At 45.8% G+C, this 15,826-nt stretch overlaps 1 protein-coding gene across 1 annotated transcript in view; it reads right to left on the bottom strand.

Annotated features, from left to right (window-relative positions):
* SLC9A4 (solute carrier family 9 member A4) overlaps positions 1–9,650 on the bottom strand; it is a 51,893-nt gene extending 42,243 nt beyond the window's left edge. Inside the window, exons 1-2 of the mRNA XM_052649388.1 lie at positions 9,395–9,650; positions 3,283–3,746 (exon numbers count right to left, since the gene is read on the bottom strand). Coding sequence (XP_052505348.1) covers positions 3,283–3,746; positions 9,395–9,650 — 720 coding nt within the window. The remainder of the gene's footprint in view (positions 1–3,282; positions 3,747–9,394) is intronic.
* Positions 9,651–15,826: the final 6,176 nt, after the last annotated feature.

Genomic DNA, 15,826 nt, shown 5'->3' with positions numbered 1-15,826 from the left:
AAAGAATATGACAGTAGGTTTGACTACATACAAATTAAAAACTTTTACAGGATACCAAGATTTAAAAAAATTAAGAAACAGAATGGGAGAAAATACTTGTTTTTTATGTAGCACCCAAAAGTTTAAAATTTAGAAAGTTTTAAAAGTTCTTTTTTAAAGTTTTCTTTAAAAAAGAAAAAAAAAAAAAGACCAGCAAATGGTCTCAAAGAAAAGTGGACAAAAATCAATGCTTGCATACAATAATTGGGACACACTTATTAAATATGATACATAGTTTATATGAAATCCAAGTTTAACTGGTGTCCTATATACTTATTTAAGTCTGACAACCCTGATAGGACATGAACTTCCAATTTGCAGGCTAAGAAACACTAATGATCTACAATTGTTGAAAAGATGCTTAATCATGATGCAGATTACAACAAACACTTGTCATCCATTTTTTCTCATTAGATGGGAAAACATTAAGAAAACAAGGCCCTTTGTTGACAGCAACACAAGGAAATATGCACTTATTAATAACACATTTTCTATGGAAATATAAGCCCATAAAGATTTCCAGGAAATCTTGGCGGCTGTGTACATAAAAACTGAAATTAAGGTTTAATACTTTATTTGGTAAAAAGAGGTGGGGTCCTGAGTGACCCTACTGCAAGCTCCCTGCAGCCTGACACCAGGGTAACATCCTCCAGCCGATAAGCTTCTTATTCAGGGACCAGTACTTGCACATCCATGTGAACTGGGGGCCAGTTCCCGGCCAGCTTGTGGAATTACTCAAAAGAATTTGATAAAGAATAGATAGATGTATAACTGAATCACTTGGCTGTACACCTGAAACTAATACAACATTGCTAATCAATTATGGTCCAATATAAAAATTTTTAAAAAAGAGCAAAGAACCTCGTCTCATTCTCATTATTGCCACCCAAGTAAGCTAGTACAATGCCTAGAATAAAATAGGTACCAAATAAATGTTTGTTAAAAAAAAAAAAGTCAAGCACATCTTTCCCGAGGAACCAGGAGGTACCCCATCCTTCTAACAGTGTCTTCTGCAGACACTGAGAGCTCACTCTGTTTCCGAGTGCAGCTCCCAGGTGACCCTGTGGGATGTGTTATGCCCTCCTCCCCGGAACTGTGAGTATACGTGACTAATACACTGTCATTAGTCTCATTTGTTAACTGTTGGAGTCATTCCTTAACCCTCGGGTGGGAATCCCTCCTTTATCAGCTGAATGAAGAAGAGGTGATTAGAACAGCATCTCTCAACTTTTTAAGTGCACCTACTTTTAAACACTTTTAATTTTTTCAGATTTTTTTTTCAGTGTGGACCATTTTAAAGGTCTATCAAATTTGTTACAACACTGCTTCTGTTTCATGGTGTTTTTTATTTGCTGTGACACATGCAAGATCTTAGCTCCCCAACCAGAGGTCACACCTGTAACCCCCTGCACAGGAAGGTGGGAACCCCCAAGTACAACTATTTTTTAACCCAGAAACTTAACTTTCAAGAAACTATCCTATATAAAGGCACACAAGTACAAAAGAGAGAAGCGTGTAGAAACAAGAATACTTATTGCAGTATTGTTTTTGAAAGTGAAAAACTGGCAACCACATGAATATCCATCCATGGAGAAATGGTTAAATAAATCATTGCAAATGTCATCTATGAAATACTCTGCAACAGTGGAAAAGATCTAGAAAGAAGTCTAAGATTTGTTACATCTAAGCATACATCTGATGTAATCCCACCTAGTTTATGTAGAATGGTGCAAGGAGGTCCAACCAGTCGATCCTAAAGGAAATCAACCCTGAATATTCACTGCAAGGACTGATGCTGAAGCTTAAGCTCCAATACTTTGGGCACCTGATGTGAAGAAGTGACTCATTGGAAAAGACCCTGATGCTGGGAAAGATTGAGGGCAGGAGAAGAAGTGGATGGTAGAGGATGAGATGGTTGGATGGCATCACCGACTCAATGAACATGAATCTGCGAAAATTCCAGGAGATAGTGAAGGACAAGGATGCCTGGAGTTCTCCAATACAACTTAGCAACTGAACAACAACAACGCTTACCTATGCATATGCCTGTGTTCAAGATAAAGACCAGAAGGGATATGGAAACTGGATCCAGGGGGGTGAGGAGAGGGCCAGGTGGAGGCTTTTGTTTACTCGGTATAATTTTGTACTGTTGGAGTCTTTTACACTGAAAGTGCATTCTAGTATTTGTTATGTGATGTGATATCAATGTAAAAATAAGAAAAGTGCATCAAAGTTTATAGAAAATCATGGAGACTAACCCTGGTGAAGGTTTATAGTGACATAAGGAAACAGCACTGCAACAGCCAGCCTAGAATATTCAGCACCTCTAGCCAAAGACACCTCTGGGGTGGATGCTCTGTGCTGATCTGGCCTGTAAAGCCTTCTCAGCTTCTCTCCCAGAGGACTCCTAAGCAAAGGTGCTCCCTCACATTCTCTATGGGAGTCACACAACTGAGTCACACAAACAAGCCAATGCATTCGTGCAAATCCGTCATCATCTCTCTCCTGACCCCTATCTTTTATTTTAACTTCATCATCTAAATCAGGACTTAAGAAAGAAATCTAAAAGGTGAGGTCCGATGCTGAGAGAACATTAAATCCAAAGTATTGCTTCTCCCAGGCTTCCCAGGTGTCGGTGGTAAAGAATCCGCCTGCCAGGGCAGGAGACAGAAGAGACACAGGTTCAACCACTGGGTTGGGAAGATCCCCTGGAGAAGGGAATGACAACCCACTCCAGTATTCCTGCCTGGAGAATCCCATGGACAGAGGAGCCTGCCAACTATAGTCCATGGGGTTGTAAAAGCATTGGACATGACTTAGAAACTAAACAACAATAATGTTGCTCATCCCAGTGTGAAAACCCAGAAGAGCCTTTAGCAAGGGTTTCTGCAAAGTGAAAACCAAATTTACTAGACTTGGGCACCCTCTCCTCTGTTTCTGTCTTTAAAGAAGACAGTGGGGATTTCCCTGGCAGTCCAGTGGTTAGGACTTTGCCTTCCAATGCAGGGGGCTGCAGGTTCAATCCCTGGTGGAGGTGCTAATATCCCACATCCTTCTTGGCCAAAAAAAAAAACACAGAACTTAAAACAGAAGCTAGTGAAGGCGAGCAGTGAAGCAAGCCAGTGTGGGCACCCTGCAGATCCCAGCGGCAGATGTGGCCAGGCCGCCCGGGGCCCATCTCTGTGCTGCCCGTTTCCCACCCCGACCCCGGCCCTGCTCCCTGGGGAGGTGTGTGCGTCTCACCACGCTGATGCCGTCATTGAGCAGGGCTTCCCCAAAGATCATCATGTATAGCTGCTCGTTCACACGCGCCTCCTCGAACACGGCCAGGACGGCCACCGGGTCCACGGCCGAGATGAGGCTCCCGAACAGCAGGTTCTGAAGCAGGTTGACGTCGCCCAGCCCGAAGGCCGGAACCTGGCAGACCAGGTAGAGCGAGAGGCCGATGCCGAAGGCGTTGAGCAGGGCGCCCAGGCCCGCCCACCACAGGATGGAGCCGAGGTTCTCGAAGAAGGGCCGCGTGGGCATGAAGTAGCCGCTCTCCAGGACGATGGGCGGGAGGAGGTACAAGAAATAGACGCTCGAGTCCATCACGGGCGGGGACTTGTGGTCCGTTCCGAAGATGACCGCGCCTACCAGCGCCCCCACGAGGATGAGCAGGCAACTCTCGGGCATGAGGCCGGGTAGCCTGCGGTTGAGGTGGAAGCCTGCGGAGCAGAGAACCACGGTGAGAGGTGGGCAGGTGACCCGGCTCTGGCCGCTGGGACACCAGGGGAGGTGGGTGCCAGGGGCCTTTCAGAGCCACGTGGATGGGTACCCAGGCAAGCCGGCGCGCATCTCCCAGCCTCAGCATCCTTGTCAAGGCTGCAGCTTGACAAGATCAAGTGCTTCCCACAGCCTGCGCAGGTTCTAGGATCTTCTCAGTCCTTCCCTGCCCTCCTGCCTCCTCCCTCCTGCTTTCTGCCTCCTCCATCCTGAGGGCTGTGAGAGGGAGAACTCGGCTCTCATGCAAAACTCGCCTTTGAAGCTCAAGCAAGAGTCTTGAGGGATCCACGGGATAAACTAGCGAATTTAATAAAAAAAAAAAAATAAGCAATTTGCCAGGTATAGAGAATGAACTGGTAGTTACCAGTGGGGAGGGGGACGGGGCCAGGGTAAGATATAGGTAGGGGAGTCAGAGGTGCAAACTATTAGGTGAAGCATAAGCTACAAGGATGTATAGTACAGCATGGAGAATACAGCCAATATTTTATGATAACTACAGATAGAGTATATCTTCCCAGGTGGTTCTAGTGGTAAAGAACCCGCCTGCCAATGCAGGAGACATGGAAGACACAGGTTCTGATCCCTGGGTTGGGAAGATCTCCTGGAGAAGGAAATGGCAACCCATTCCAGTATACTGCTTTGGAGAATTCCATGGACAGAGGAACCCGGCTGGCTACAGTCCATAGGGTTGAACAGAGTTGGACACAACGGAAGACTTAGTGCACCCATGCATAAATGGAGTATAACCTTTAAAAATTATGAATCACTATGTCATATACCTGTAACTTATATATACATCTGCACTTCAACTAAAAATAAAATAAAACAAGCATTTTTAACTAGGAAAAAAAGGTCTATCACAGGGATTCAACACCAGCTCCTTCCAATGTACACCTTCTCGACCAAACCAATAAATAAAGATGAAAAGTCTTTGTTTCCCTGATTTAACCAATGACATTGCCACCCAGTCAGCCACTTAAGAGGAAGTCAAGTGGCATTCTTATGGGGACTCCATCACCTCTGCTCCTCACGCATCAGCAACCTATTTCATCACTTACACCTTCCACTCGCTGCCCTTGATGCGTATCTACTCTTCTCCACGCCCGTGGCTTTCACTGAGGGCAGGGCCTCCCCACTTCTCATCCACTCACTGCAGTGTCTTCCTGACCTCCTACTTCACCCCCCATCTCCCAGCCCATTCCTCATCCTGCTGCCAGGTGCTCTATACCATGTATATCTGGGCGTCGAATCCCCACTCAAGGGATACAGTCCAAGGGGGTCATAAAAAGTCAGACACAACTGAGCAACTAAACAACAACAAGGACTTACATAATCGAGTCACAGAAGGGAAGGCATTTTAGAAGCGGAGAGCTCGGAGAGAACTAGGGGAGAGTCAGGAATAGCCCAGCTACATGGTTTCAAAAATACCTTCATTCATCGAGTAGATTCACCTTGTTACTGAGTCCAAACTTGCTCTTTGGAGGGTCTGGATGCCAGTTTCTTTTATAAAACTCAGAGACAGAGGAGGTGAGGAGTTAAAGTAAAAAGCCCTATAATCTTGCAAATATCTCCTGGGATGGCTAACACTGGGAGGGCATGTGTTAATTTCCTCCTTCCCGTAGCAATCCACAGGTGGACCCAGTCAGGGGGTTTCCCTGAACAAAGGCACTTTGGTTTAACCTTCAGGCCGAGGGGCTGGGTTCACCACGGCAGGCCATTATGTACAGACAGTATCCTCTTAGTAAACAGAAGCAACGAGAATGAAAGGTTAAAGTAAAAGAAACAGATCCGACCTGTACTCAGATTTTGTTCTTCCCTGCAACAATCTGACTGGAGCACATTTTAATTGGGAAGGTTATTAGGGGAAGAGTTGCAAGATAATTTTGAGCTAAACAATGGAGGGTGTGAAATTCAAGGCTAAAGAGGTGGTGTTAGTCCCTCAGTCCTGTCTGAATCTATGCAACACTATGGACTATAATATGTAGCCCGCCAAGCTCTGCTGTCCATGGAATGTTCCAGGCAAGAATACTGGAGTGAGTTGCCATTTCCTTTCTCCCTCCCATAGGCCTTGGGGGCCATGGAAGGTCTTCTTAGGAATTTTCAGATTCAGAGCTTGTGGGCTTCCCTGACCACAGCTGTGAATTTCTCCATCTACCATTAGCAGGCAGCTTAATACAATGGACTTTAATTAGTATCCAGAGACACGACAAACCACACACCCTGCCCGCTGGCTTCAAGACCAGTTTAAGTTCTCCTTCTAGAGTGCTGCCTTCTTTTTTTCTTCCTTTTTTCCTTATTTACTTATTTTTGGCTGTGCAGCATTGCCGCATGAGGGCTTTCTTCAGTTAAGGTCAGTGGAAGCTACACTCAAGCTTCGGTGCCCAGGCTTCTCACTGTGGTGGCTTTTTTTGTTGCAGAACACAGGCTGTAGTGCACAGGGTTCAGCAGTTGTGGTGCACAGGCTTAGCTGCCCCGCAGCATGTGGGATCTTCCTGGACCAGGGATCGAACCCATGTCCCCTGCATTGGCAGGCAGATTCTTAAGCACTGGACCACGAGGGAAGCGCTCTCCATTTCTTACTAACAGCTTCCTTCTTCTCTTTCTCCCCTCTCTTGCTCCTCTTCCTTCTTCAGTGAGTGCTTATTTTAATCACACTTCACTTTTAAAATACGTAAGGTAGGCAGAAGAGCCCCTGGTGTGATTTTTTTCAGGCCCTGTGTCTCCCCCCGGGGTGGTCCTGCTTCCAGGAATTGAGTTTCCTGAAATGAGCCCACATCACCTGCCTGAAACTAAGGTGCATCTACTCACTGATAGCAGGAAGAGGGATCAGCCTGTAGCAGGGCCCTTTCAGGGAAATACTTTGTGAAAGTTCACCTTTCACAACTCTTCTCCCTTTCCATAATGGACAAAACAGTCACTCACTGTTAGACTTTACAGTTTCAGGGCCTGAAACTTAAATGGTCACAGATAAGTAAGTGCCGCCTGAAAGTCAGAGATGGCCCTTGTTGGAACATCTATGAGGCATGACTAGATTGCCCCATCTTCTCCTCTGAGGCTGGGGACCGAAATGACTCCCACACATTGCCTGGGCGCTCAATACACGTGTCTTGGTAGAAGACTGAATAAAAGAATGAATGATAATACTAGCGATTATTAATCAGATTTTGATTCAAGCTTTATAATATAGAAGCTAAAGAATCTTTGTGGACTCCTTAAGTATTAAAGTTTTATGTCATTATTATGATGACGATTATTTTGCTATCATATATAAAGTTATCCAGTCGATCCTAAAGGATATCAATCCTGAATATTCATGGGACGGACTGGTGCTGAAGCTGAAGCTCCAGTACTTTGGTCACCTGGTTGGAAGAGCCGACTCATTGGGAAAGACCTGATGCTGGGAAAGACTGCGGGCAAGAGAAGGGGGCGACAGAGGATGAGATGGTTGGATGGCATCACTGACTCAATGGACATGAGTGTGAGCAAGCTCCAGGAGGTAGTGAAGGACGGGAAAGCCTGGTGTGTTGCAGTCCATGGGGCTGTGAAGAAACGGGCACGACTTTGCGACTGAACAGCAACAACAATGAAGCTACAAGCCCAGCGTTTGGATCACACTATACATTCACTAAATTTGACCTTCATTTCAAGTCGCTCAGTCGTGTCCGACTCTGCAACCCCATGGACTATACAGTCCACGGAATTCTCCAGGCCTTTCCCTTCTCCAGGGGATCTTCCCAAACCAGGAATCGAACTGGCGTCTCCTGCATTGCAGGCAGATTCTTTACCAACTGAGCTATCAGGGAAGCCCTCTTTTCATGTACAATACAAAAATAACCTGAATTCTTAAAGGCCAGCAAATGTGACATTGTTTTTCAATAGGCATGCGCCAACTGATAACTTACTTTAGTTTTCTTTTTCTATAGCATGTTGAGTTGCATCCACATGAAAATCAAGAACATTTAGGCAGCAGTTCAGTGAACAACAGCATCCTCACAGGACTCTCAACTTGCAGACATAGTCTGGGCTCATGCAACACCTCTATAGGACTATCCGTGTTCTCTGCTGGCATAAACCATACACTGTGTGCATTGAGATGTTTAGTGGTGTAGAATGGAAGCTTCTTTTCCATTAGAAAATCCTTATTTGCACCAAGAAGAGATCTCAGGAATAATTTCACAGATGAACAAATTGAGATTAAAAAAGACACGTGACTAGCTAGTCAGTGGCAGATTTAGTTTCCTGGTTCCGGACCAACTTCACGCATTCCTGTGGAAAGGAAGGGAATGGGTGGGACCAGAGTCACTGGCATTTTGACAAAGGACACCTCAAGGTCACAGAAGATCACTTGGACTGTCCTTAGCATCCGTGTGCTTGCAGGAAAGGTGATAGACCCCTAGCTCTAAAGTGAGAATATCATCCCCTTGGGAAACCCCATGATTACCTGAGCACTTCTGAGAAATAATGTGAGACCCTCTGTGTCACTGGGTCATGTGACCACACAAGAGTTCTTCAAACTGACAATTTATCTGCATACCTTACGAGCTCAAAATGAATGGCAGTTATGAAGGGCGCCTAATGAATATGCCGGTGCCCCCAACATCCACGAGGAGCGAGTTCAATGAAATGGCCAGCATCCTGAGTTAACTGTCTGATTTCTTGGCTTAACCCACACTTCACAGCCATTCCAGACAAAACATATAAATAACCACCCACATACTTCACTGTGTCTCCTTCAGTGAGGCTATCTACTCAAATAACAAAGTTTATCACTAAGGCAAAGGAGATGCTACGCTTGACCATTGAGATGATTGTATCCGCCTTCCACTCTGGAATACCTGTTTTTAAGGAGAAAAGGGGTGAAGTTGGGGATTAAATGGTCTCAGAGTGGAATCCATCACTTGGGCTGGAGGCACTGAGAACCCTGGCTAGAATTTCACCCATGAGCTTGAATCTACTTTATGTCGCAGAAGAAACCACAAGTGTGCCCTTGGCTCCTCTTGGCTCAGGTGTAAACCAAGATTTTACTGACAGATACCATCTCTAATTCCACCTCCCTCGTCACTGAGGGCTATGAGTTGCCACTGGTTGTCTTGTTTCTTGCTTTCTGTCAATTTTCAAGGAGCACATACCACTTTTAAAAATGAACAAAGAGAGTCATTGATGAAGCCCATGGTTCCATGGCCAAGAATGAAGAAAGCGCATTTTACAGAAGAATCATTATGTGGGTCCTAAAATTTCCAGTGGGCATCACCCCAAGGTCAGCATACTTCACTCCGCATTTCTTAACGCACAGAACTTGAGATTTTTACATACCAAATAATGTCACATGACTATCACCCTGAAAGGAGATGAAATAGAAACAACCCAGAGCCCAGAAATAGGTCCTTAAATTTCATAGCACAACCTGAAGCAATAAATGGCCAGACAAAAATCAGTTATGCCTTTCCCTTGAGTCAAGAGAATAGAATTTTCATGTAATAGCAGCAATAGTTAAAATCCACTTGACCCACCATCTACAAGGCATATTCATACACATTATCTCACATAGAAAACAACTCCCCAAACCAGGTAAGACACTCGAGGCCCTTACCTATTTTTGCAAGTGATGCTAGGAGTATCCAGAGGGTGACCTCGTAGGGAATTTGCACGTAGTCATAATCCAGTGTGAAGACAGATAATGCCTCGGCTGGCTGGGAGCTGGCAGCAGCAAACCGGACATTAAGCTCACGCTGGGCAGAGGAATCTGTGGATCTGTTCAACTCAGAAGATGCTCCACAACACTGGAGGGTCGCTAGCAACAGGCACCAATTCCAAGGACAGAAAGGCACAAGCCCCCGAACGCCCATGCTGTGAGCTTCTCTCGGAGCATGTGCCCCGATGCACCACTCTCGTGAAGAGAGGAGGAATTTCAGAGCGCAACAGCCTCCACCTGGGTCACAGGTGATGTACACACAGCCCGTGGGTCAGTCCGGGAAGAGTCCAAGCGTGTCACTGAGTTCCAAGTATAGATGTTTTCAAGTCCCCTTTAGAGCATTTGTGTTCAGGCAACATAGCTTCTGACTCAAATGCATCCTGTCACTCAACAGACTCGAGAAAGCCCAGAGAACTAACTACCTGTGTGACTTCCATCCGATCGTAATTCGAAGAGCAATTTATGAAGCAGAAATACCTGTTCCTTTAAAGCTGTTTCCTCACGTCACTGCACACTGGTTTCATTTTGTGAGCGAAAATTAAAAAGAACACCATGGTTCTCATTCCAGGTGTCACTAGGGCCCTCCTAACCAGGAAGAGGGTCCTTCCCTCTCTCCCAGAAACCTGGGTTGCACCTGCTCCTTCTCTCCTCCCCCTGCTAGCTCCCTTGGTTTGAATGGCCAAGGCTGCAGGTAGCTCTTGAACCACACTTAATTATTTGTTCAGATTTGACTTCTGTAATGAAATGCTTTCCCTGAGTTCTCTGGCAGTTACACTGCTGACACCTAGTGGTCGGCGTCAGTACTTGGAAGGTTCAATTAATGATGAAGTCAAGGCTATGGTTTTTCCAATAGTCATCTATGGATGTGAGAGTTGGACTATAAAGAAAACTGAGCATTGAAGAATTGATGCTTTTGAACTGTTCTGTTGGAGAAGACTTTTTAGAGTCCTTTGGACTTCAAGGAGATCCAACCAGTCCATCCTAAAGGAGATCAGTCCTAGGTGTTCATTGGAAGGACTGATGTTGAAGCTGAAACTGCAATATTTTGGCCACCTGATGCGAAGAGCTGACTCCTTTTTTCAAATGAGACCCTGATGCTGGGAAAGATTGAAGGTAGGAGAAGGGGATGACAGAGGATGAGATGGTTGGATGTCATCACCGACTCAATGGACATGAATTTGAGTAAGCTCTGGGAGTTGGTGATGGACAGGGAGGCCTGGCATGCTGCGGTTCATAGGGTCGCAAAGAGTCAGACTGAGCAACTGAACTGAACTGAATTGATTCGTCATTTCAGTGGTGTCTGACTCTCTGTGACCCCATGGACTGTATCACCCCAGACTCCTCAGTCCATGGAATTCTCCAGGAAAGAATACTGGAGTGGGTTGACATTCCCTTCTCCAGGGGATCTTCCCTATCCAGAGGTTATACCTGGGTGTCCTGCATTGCAGGCAGAGTCTTTACTGTCTGAGCCCCAGGGAAGCTCAGGGATTAAGGTGACCATGTAATCGTCATCTAAACCAGGTTCATAGACGAATAGATTTGAAATATGATGGAGGGAAAACTCAGCTTGCAAAGCAGAGCACCAAAGGAATTTTTACGGCATTTTAGGTCAGCAAACTAATGACCCATCTGAAGCTTTTGGTTTAATCATCTGATGACTGTATTAGCAGTAGAAACCTGGCTTCCTCTGACCATTTTTGGTGCCAGCTCCCAAGAAGCCTTGTGATCTTTGTCATCTGCTCTTCTAAACCCGTCTACTCGTGGAGTTCAGTGGTGTGGAGGATGTCAGTGGAATGACATCCTCTTCCAGTGGATCCCTTGTAATTTAAGTGACCAAATCCGGTCCACCCTCAAGAGACTAATTAAGGGGTGATGTACCCAGCAGAGAAATCTCTCTTCACCTAGGACTTCAACTGTGCACAGTTGAAAGCAAAGTTTGAGGTGGAGGGTGCTGGTTTTCTTCCTTTTTATCCTCAGTTTCACAAAGCCACTTCTGTTCTGAAGGAGCAGAATTGACTTTTCTGTGCCTGCCCATGGTTAATTAGATAATCACCTTCCTCCAAGAATAGTTTTAAACAAAATGATTAGCACATCTTTTCTTCTTTCCCCTAGTAGGCGGTATAATAGACTTTGCTGAAAAGTATCTGCACAGTGCTTCTGGAATTGAAGTATCCATGCTTGCCCCAAAGCTCTTGTTACTTTGTTGGGGCTCAAATTTGATTCTTTTTTTAGGAAGAAAGGAGAAGAAAGCAGTGATAGAGAATTGGCCGGTGCTGTCCAGAAACACCATTTGCTTTCCAAGCCCGCAACTAGCAATTAAGCTGGATGGCCTCAGATCAAGGGCTGGCACGTCACACCCTAAATTGAAAGCCTGCATCCCGCGCTGGAGTGAAGTCAAGAGCTTTGACCCCGCTCTCAGGACAGAAGAGCCGAGCTCTGTCTCTGCTCCCCAAAGTCAAACTTCCACTACTCAGGGAGGAACAGAGGACGCTGCGGAAGGGTGCAGTATACTCTGGGAGATTCCGCATCGTGAGGGGAGGAGAGGCACCACGGTGCTGCAGGTGGATGGGGTGGGCATGAATATCAGCTCTGAAATGAAACACGTTTTCACACTAGAGTGTGGCTCCTGGCTCGGTCTTCCAATTCTAATGTGATTGCTTCCCTAAGGGAATAGGGATTTTATAGAGAGAAGAAAGTTGAAGTTGTGTGATCCTGGGTGTCTTCTAAACACCACAGAGGTTCAACTGCCTTATTGATGGTGATGATGATGGTTATGATGGTGATGGTGGTGATGATGATGACTGTCTTAAAGGTGATGTGAAGATTAAGTGATATAACACATGTCTGAGAGGAAAGTGCTTAGTACATAATAGACACCAGGTGAATTTTTTTTTAATTTATTGGCATATAGTTGCTTTGCAGTGTTGGGTTATTACAGTAAATTGAATCATTTATACATGTATATATATCCCAGGTGGCTCAGTGGTAAAGACTCTGCACGCAAATGCAGGAGATGTGGGTTTAGTTCCTGCGTCGGGAAGATCTCCTAGAGAAGTAAACAGCAACCCACCCCAGTATTCTTGCCTGGAGAACCCCATGGACAGAGGCACCTGGTGGGCTACAGTCCACGGGGTGGCAAGCTGGACACGACCTAGCAACTAAACAACAACAGGCTTCCAAAGTGGCACTAATGGTAAAGAATACATTTGAATCAGTTCTGATGAGATGGATGAAACTGGAGCCGATTACACAGAGTGAAGTAAGCCAGAAAGAAAAACACCAATACAGTATACTAACACATAGATATGGAATTTAGAAAGATGGCAATGATGACCCGGTATGCAAGACAGCAAAAAGGACACAGATGTGTATAGCAGACTTTTGGACTCACAGGGAGAGGGAGAGGGTGGGATGATTTGGGAGAATGGCATTGTAACATGTATACTATCATGTAAGAATCGAATCGCCAGTCTATGTCCGATGCAGGATACAGCATGCTTGGGGCTGGTGCACGGGGATGACCCAGAGAGATGCTATGGGGAGGGAGGTGGGAGAGGGGTTCATGTTTGGGAATGCATGTACACCCGTGGTGGATTCATGTCAATGTATGGCAAAACCAATACAGTATTGTAAAGTAAAATAAAGTAAAAATTAAAATTAAAAAAAAATAAATCACCCGCCAATGCAGGAGACATGAGACTCAGGTTCAGTCTCTGGGTCCAGAAGATCCCCTGGAGGAGGCCATGGTTAATCTTGCCTGGGAAACTCCATGGACATCGGAGCCTGGTGGGCTACAGTCCACAGGGTCACAAAGAGTCAGACATTACTGAAGTGATTTAGCATGCATGCACGCACATCATGCTTTGAGCTTCAGCCAAGCTGTGTGTGTCTCGGCGGTACATTCTCTTCTATTGCTGAGAAGTACTTAATTTTTGCATGTACAGCTATTGATGGATTGGTGCACGCTATGCCAGGAATCACTCCATTACCTCTTGGCCCCAAATTCACCATTCAGTATCCACTCCACGGAATGGACTTAGTTTCTGAAGCATTTATCCTTATCCCTTATGGTGAGCACCATGAAGCTCCGTCAGCAGAGGGAGCTGGAGGGACCGTGCAGGAGAGCCTTCCTGTTTCCCGCTGCTGTGTTCCGTGTTTTTCTTCCTCTTGCTGCTCCATCAATCAGCAGCATGGGTGTGTGATGTCTGCCGGTGCCCCTCCCAGGCTGTACACACAGAGTAAACCGTCTCTCATCTGTCCTGGACGCCATGCAGTTTAAGCCTCTGGCCCACGATGGATACCCTCCTACCCCACCCATGCCCCTGTGCACACCCACATTGCTCTGACTCACCTGCACACTGGCTTCCCAGATGGTGCTAGTGGTAAAGAACCCGCCTACCAGTACCAGAGACATGGGTTCGACCCCTGGGTGGGGAGGATCCCTCTGGAGGAGGGTATGGCAACCCACTCGTACTCTTGCCTGAAAACGTTACGTCCATGAGCAGAGGAGCCTGGAGGGCTACAGTTCATGGGGTCGCAGAGGCACAGCCTAACGTAAGGGATAAAAATATATTTACGCTTTCACTTTCTACTTGGAAATAATATTTTACTACTTCAGGCTGTGTGCCTTACCACCACACAAAGGCCCCTACCTTGTCCCTTGTACGTTGATATTATGTCTACCTGCATTGAAAATTCCATCAGAAAATGTCAGTTTTTGCTCTCAATGGACTGTATCCTGGATATTTGAAATATTATGTCATGCAACTCCGGATCTTATGAAATCCTATGTAGGATGCTACTTTGTTTAAGCAGGCAACTGACCTACTTGGACTCAAGCCCAAAATTCTAACCAGCCTTGCGGTTTGACTGTCAGTTTTATGTCACTGTCCTTCGGTTTGGGCTTGTCCCTGGAACTCAGGAAGCAGTCTATCCTATAGTTCAGTTCTCAGAGCTGACGGGGTTCTATTTAGGGTCAGATTCACGCCTCTGAAGCTTGGAGGTGAGCCCGCTTTCCTGAGTGCCTTCCTGGCTACCCTCAGCAAGGTCTCAGGTTCTACACACGTCTTGCTCCCTCTGCGAGAGCGCTCCACCCTGCAGTGCGTTTCCCGCCGCGGCTTCCAGCGCCCCCACCAGGTGGTAAGAGGAAAGACAGAAGCATCAACAGATGTTGGCCACTCCCTCTTGAGACCACAGCTGCAGGAATCAACAGGGACATTTCCCCCGCCCCCATCCACAGAGACGGCGGCTCTCGAAACCAAGCAGGTACCCAGCAGTGTAAGTTATGCGTGTGTGTCCATATGTACCTTTGACAATATTCTTTCCCATGATGATTGATCATAGGATATTGAACGCAGTTCTGTGGCCTTGTTTATCCGTCGTGTATGTGGAGGCTTACATCTGCTAACTCCAGCTTCCCACTTCATCCTTCCTCCAGCCCAGCTCCCTTGGCAACCACCAGTCTGTTCTCCATGTCTGTGACTCTGTTTCTTTTTCATAGATGGGTTCGTTCGTGTCATATTGAAAAACCAAACAGATTTCTATATGCCTCTAATCCAAGCTTCATAGCTACAAAGAGTGGAGGAAAGGTGGTTGAATGCTTACTCCGTCTTACATGGCACTGCAGACTGGAAAGGTAATAATATAGATAGTAAATGTGGGTATTAAAACCCAGGTGAGACCAGGGACATTGTCAGATCTGCCTGAGATATCACCCAGGGTCAGTAAAGACCATTCTACAACATGCCCTAGAGGTGAGATGATCGTCATCTGAAATGGGACACATTTTTAGAATCAGAAATTATACTCTCGCTATGAAATTGCACTTGGACAACAGGTGTAAAACAGAACCAGAGCATATGGGCACCTTATTTAGAAGGTGCGGTGGGGGGGAAAAAATTATTCCTTCACATTGTAATTTACCAAGATCAGTTGTTTAAATACCATCAGTCTCCTGTATATACAAACTTGTTTTGGCTGTCCACCTTATTTGATTGAATTACCTGTAAGAAATATAAATAAAGCTTCATCCTAAATGTTTATTTGTTATCCTCAGTGCACCTATTTGCCTGAAAGAGTGTATTCTGTAAATGGTAGACCTAGTTTCTTTTTTGTGTATATGCAGAAATAAGCTTTGGACAGAGAAGGCAATGGCACCCCACTCCAGTACTCTTGCCTGGAAAATCCCATGGACGGAGGAGCCTGATGGGCTGCAGTCCATGGGTCGCTGAGGGTCGGACACGACTGAGCGACTTCATTTTCACTCTTCACTTTCATGCATTGGAGAAGGAAATAGCAACCCACTCCAGTGTTTTTGCCTGGAGAATCCCA

This window comes from Budorcas taxicolor, chromosome 11, assembly GCF_023091745.1.
Source record: "Budorcas taxicolor isolate Tak-1 chromosome 11, Takin1.1, whole genome shotgun sequence".
NCBI lineage: Eukaryota > Metazoa > Chordata > Mammalia > Artiodactyla > Bovidae > Budorcas > Budorcas taxicolor.
The sequence above is the reverse complement of the archived record's forward strand: the minus strand, read 5'-3'. Positions and strand labels throughout refer to the sequence as shown.